Source organism: Volvox carteri (genome assembly GCF_000143455.1).
Source record: "Volvox carteri f. nagariensis unplaced genomic scaffold VOLCAscaffold_1, whole genome shotgun sequence".
Lineage (NCBI taxonomy): Eukaryota > Viridiplantae > Chlorophyta > Chlorophyceae > Chlamydomonadales > Volvocaceae > Volvox > Volvox carteri.
Genome location: NW_003307545.1, coordinates 4947723 through 4948652, shown reverse-complemented (window position 1 = coordinate 4948652; position 930 = coordinate 4947723). Strand labels below are relative to the sequence as shown.

At 60.3% G+C, this 930-nt stretch overlaps 1 protein-coding gene across 1 annotated transcript in view; it reads left to right on the top strand.

The window, feature by feature from the left end:
- The window catches only part of VOLCADRAFT_120244 (uncharacterized protein), a gene marked incomplete at its 5' end in the record, with an annotated part of 17591 nt that overhangs the window by 10449 nt on the left and 6212 nt on the right, over positions 1 to 930 (top strand). The window contains one exon of the mRNA XM_002946233.1: positions 450 to 731. Coding sequence (XP_002946279.1) covers positions 450 to 731 — 282 coding nt within the window. The remainder of the gene's footprint in view (positions 1 to 449; positions 732 to 930) is intronic.

The window sequence follows — 930 nt, the reverse complement described above, 5'->3', positions numbered from 1 at the left end:
TCCGTCGCTGCATCCAAGCACGCCTAACCACGCACCCACCCTGCTCCTCGGGCAGTGCAATGCAGTGTGGGATGCAATCCTTTAGAATACCCCAGACGGGCGGTTTCGTCTGCTTTCTTTCCGCACTTTTTCTCTTTTAGTCTTGGCGGCTAGGTAGGTAGTTTTCCGCTATCGTCATGACTACTAAACATTAAGGCGAAGACTTCTTTTCTTCACAAGCCCCGACTAGGTGTGGTTATGGCTTCCTATCAGTCTATTCTCCGTGGCATCAGCTTCGCTCGTTCGGTCAGTTCTGCTTTCTTTCCTTGGCATCAGCTTCGCTCGTTCGGTCAGTTCTGCTTTCTTTCCTTGGCATCAGCTTCACTCGTTCGTGGTTCGTCTTCCCCTCTCCCCCCTTTCCCCCCTTTCCCCCTCCCCCCTTCCCCCCTTTCCCCCCTCCCCCTCCCTAGATCGGCGGCTGCGTCCGTCCCGACGGTATCTCCGACCTGGCCGCCTACTTCAAATTTGCCAGCGAGACCGACATGCTCAACATCATGCGCACCATCCAGATTCGGGACCTCCGGCCCCGGGGGCTGGCGCTGTCGGGGCGGCAGCGCACCAAGGAGGTGGCGCTGGCGGATGCCGGACTGCGGGGCTGGGACGGGGAGTCTTGCAGCCTCCGGGAGTACACTGAGACGGAGACTGGTCGCACGTTGTGGAGCTACCTGCCGGCGTCCCCCGCGCTGTGCCACGTGAGTGGGAGCTGGGAGGGGAGGGGAGAGGAGGGGAGAGGAGGGGAGAGGAGGGGAGAGGAGGGAGCAGGGGTACCTGCCCCACTCTGCGGATTCTGTCGTCCTCGCGACCTTGAATTTCATTCATTCCATTTCATGGATGGCCCATTCCGCCCTCCTCCTTTCCTACCCCCCTCTCACCTCCCCCCTAAGTCCCCTG